The sequence below is a fragment of the Ochotona princeps genome, chromosome 10, assembly GCF_030435755.1.
Source record: "Ochotona princeps isolate mOchPri1 chromosome 10, mOchPri1.hap1, whole genome shotgun sequence".
Lineage (NCBI taxonomy): Eukaryota > Metazoa > Chordata > Mammalia > Lagomorpha > Ochotonidae > Ochotona > Ochotona princeps.
Genome location: NC_080841.1, coordinates 58972407 through 58976435, shown reverse-complemented (window position 1 = coordinate 58976435; position 4029 = coordinate 58972407). Strand labels below are relative to the sequence as shown.

At 41.0% G+C, this 4029-nt stretch overlaps 1 protein-coding gene across 1 annotated transcript; it reads right to left on the bottom strand.

The window, feature by feature from the left end:
- Positions 1–2502: 2502 nt before the first annotated feature.
- On the bottom strand, positions 2503–2871 carry LOC101528714 (large ribosomal subunit protein eL31-like). The gene has a single exon (XM_036495182.2). The coding sequence runs from the start codon at positions 2869–2871 to the stop codon at positions 2503–2505; it is 369 nt and encodes a 122-aa protein (XP_036351075.2).
- Between the last annotated feature and the right edge of the window lie 1158 nt (positions 2872–4029).

Here is a 4029-nt window from a genome sequence, read left to right as displayed (position 1 = left end):
ACTTTAGCCGCTAGGCCACGCCGCCGGGCCCGAGTCAGTCAATTTTTAAATCTTTAAAGAATTTTCAAAAATTGTTTGCATTATTTCCCATGATAGTTTATAGGCATAGGGATTCCCCCCTTTCTCTTCCCTGTCTTGTTCTCTATTTTCCCCTGCCACCATTTTCCTCCATATTATTACGTTAGTATAGTCCCTTAGTAACAGTCACAAGTTCAACACTCTGCTATTTAAATCCATCATGGCATTGTAGGTATAGGCAAAAGCAGAAAATCTAGTGTCATATTGTCAAGATATGTTTAAGTGTCCCACTGGGGATTTTCCTCCTCCTCCTCTTCCTTTCATTTGGGAGGAGTGATGTATACTGCGATGTATCTTCACTTCCTGGTGTGTTACTGTCAGTTATACAGTTTTCCTGTGAGAATGTATGAATATACTTGTTGATCTATATATTTATTTGTTTTGTATTTTGCATAAATGTTACCTTGAATCAGAGAGAATATATGATATTTATCTTTTTGGATTGGCTTATTTCACTGAGCATAACGGTCTTTAGTTGGGGCCATTTGGTTGCAAATGGTAGAATTTCATTGTTTTTAATGGCTGGGTAGTATTCATGAAGTAGGTATACCATCACTTCTTTATCCATTCCTCTTTCTATGGGCATCTGTGTTGTTTCCATGACTTTGCTATTGTTGATTGTAATTCTGTATATATATATATAGGGTTGTATATAGGTTCCTCATAGGCAGATTTCACTTCTTTTGGATATATCCCAGGAGTGGGATAGCTGGGTTACAATATAATCTGATACCTAAGCTTTGTATCACTTTGTATGCGATGCTTGTCCCTTTCTTTTCTTTGAATTTATTAGAAATTTTAGCAGGAAGGGGAATAAAAACTCAGATTGAAGCTTTTTTCTCTTTGACTACCATGGAACTCACTCAGCCCTAGAAAGACCTAAGACAAGAATAATATTTTAAAATATAAATAATAGAGTAGGTCCTTTATTATGAAATTCCAGGAGGATTAAGATGGTGGAATAGGGGAAGGACAGGACAGACAAACAGCAGGGGAGCACTGGGAGACTAACAGACACAGGAAAGCAGTGGACACAACAGTGTGGCAGTGTGGTGCTGTAGTGACAGATAACCCAGCAGTGGTCAGTGAGCAGTGCTCTGAGATCTTCTGGTGGCCAGAGTTCCACTAACAGCCAGGTGGGAAGGGGAGTTCATTGGGAGATCAGCAGATGAACCCAGGCAAAGAACTGCTCATACACTGATTTGTTTGATTTGACCAGAAGCAGAGAGAAAGCAGCAGATTCCAAACTGGTGGTACAGGAACAGGGTGGATTTCACAACTCAGACCCTCCCCTCCCAGAACCACACAGGGCACCATTTTGTGTAGTGAGGGAAAGACTATGAGACTAGAGGGACAACAGTGAGCTGTGTATGCACTGAGCTGGTAGTAAACTCACTTCCAGTTCAGTGCACTGGGGCATCCTCCACTTCATCCCCAGGTACATTAACAGGAAGCTAGATTGGAAGTGGAGCAGCTGAAACCAGACATGCCCACATGGCACACTAGTTTGGCAGGGGGCAGCTTAGACCACTATGCTACAATGTCAGCCCCTAGTGATCCTTTCAGTTGAATAATTCTCTGCATCTATATTGCCATTGTATTTCTTATCTAGTATCTTTTGTGTTTATTCTTCGCTAGTTTTATAGCTATTCCAGCCATAATAATAATAATTGAGAAGGTTAGTTGTTAAGTCTATTTTTCAGCCAGATGTCACTGGGATGTTTCTGTGATCTTGAATTTGAGGTCTGTGCCTTATTAATCTTTTCATGTCTAGCATATGCTAATTGTTGGTGTATTTTGTAGGAAACAAAACAAAGCAAAAGAGAAAAGGCCAAAGAGAGGCTACATTGATAGCAAATACCAAAGTCAGTCTCAAATCCAAGCCCTTCGTTCAGATATGAAATACTGGGTCCATTCAGTATTGGCATGAAGTGGGCATTTAAATGCCCATTGACTGGAACACTGAATGAATGATACCATATCTCACTTTGTTTCTTGTACTCTTGGAATAAAAAGCATCAAATGGGTTAAGTGCAAATCATCTCTGTGACTCTGTTACATCTTGAAGCCTGTATGTCTGGTAGAGAACTTGAAATGAAAATGATGGCTAGGGAACTGGCCTTTGGTACTTGTTGATAACTTGTAATTTTATCGAATAAATGAGGATGTGATGTGTGAGACTAGGCTGTTGCCAAGCTAGACCCTAGTTAAATAAGGCTGTAAAGCCAGAATAAAACAAATGGAGGCATTAGGAAGGCTGGCAAGGAGAGATTAGCAGCTCTAAGGACAAACTAAGTCTTCATTACTTAGAATATTATGCATTCATAGAAAAATTCACCCAAGAAGACACATTCCTTGATGAGGACCTTTCTTTCTGTGTCCACAACCAAGCTCAGCAATCACACAGATTTTGCAATGCAAATACTAGGAATGAAGGGAAGGAAAGTTCAGAATGATGATAGGTATGTAGGGAACCAAAGTATAGAGCTTGTTTAGTAAATCTTTATCTGCATGTTTTCTGCACCATCTCATGGGGATGCGGTATGGGATGGTCCTCACTCCTTTGGCCCAGGCAGATTTGTTGAGCCTGATATCAAGGCCTACAGCTGGAGTCCCCATCTCTTTCTTGGCCAACTTCTGGATCTCTTTGAGTGCCTGAAGGGCCAGCTTCTTGCAGTGCACTCTATGTATGCGCTTGTGGATGCTGATGGTGTACTCTGTCATCACTTTGTTGATGGTAGAACTGGCAGAATGGCTCTTTGTCTTCTCCCCACCCTCCTTTGCAGGAACCATCTTGCAGGTCCCAAGCTGGGAAGGAAGAGATTGTTCACCTTCTCTAGGACCTCTGTGGAATCATGAGAAACCTACCATAAAACAGAAACAATATGAGTAACTGTCACAGGAGAAAATGTATCTAAACTGTAAAGAAACCACAAGTAATTGTTCTTGCTTTTTAAAGAGGGTTGTGTTTATTTATTTGAAAGATAGTGCAATAGAGAAGGAGAGACATAGCATGCACGTGCATGTGAGCACACACACACACGAAGAGAGGGAAAGAGGAAGAGAGAAAGAAAAGAGAACAATTTTCTATCCACTCGTCTACTTCCTACATGGCTGCAGTGGACAGGGTAGGGTCAGGCTGAAGCCAGGAGCAGGAAATCTACCTGGGTCTCCCACATAGATGGCAGGGCCCCACAGCATTCACTGCCTTTTCCAGGTACATTAACAGGAAGCTGGATCAGAAGTGGAGTAGCTAGAACTTGAACTAGCACTCCAGTGTGGAATACTGGCATTGTAAGTAGTGGTTTAACTCACTGTGCCACCAAACCAGTCCATGTTATTATTTTTATCCATCATGCTCTCTTAGTAAGAAATGCCTTGGGCAACGTGTTGTGCATTTTGAGTAGTCTTTTGCTAGCAGAGAATAGAGAAGGAATTTCTGTATTTCATCTCTAGTCATTCTCATTCTAATTATTATTATCAACCAAATCTGTTGAGTGCTCCTTACTTAGAAGGCAGATATAGGATATTTGGAAATGAGGAAGCACAGGATGCCTTCTTTGTAGCAGAGGTTTATTGTTGGATTGGAAAGACAACAGTGCTAATAAATGAACCCACAAGGCATAGTGTCCTAAGAATAGTATGGCTATGAGCATTTAGGAGAAGTCAGAGGGGAGAAATCATTGAGAGGACAGAAGACATAGCAGGATGCTTGAGCTGGCCTTGAAGGATGAACAGGAAGTGCTGGTTAGTCAATAGCCCAGTGGTGTGTCTCTTTGGCTAAGGATAAGGCCAGGATATTGCCTTACTCATCTCAGTATACTCTGGAGATCTTCACTAACCAGTGATAACAACTTACCACTCTGCATTTTTTAATTCCTCTGCCTTTTTTTTTGTTTGATTCAGAAGGCACTGATAACACTAAAGATTAGAGATAGTTTGTTGTTTATC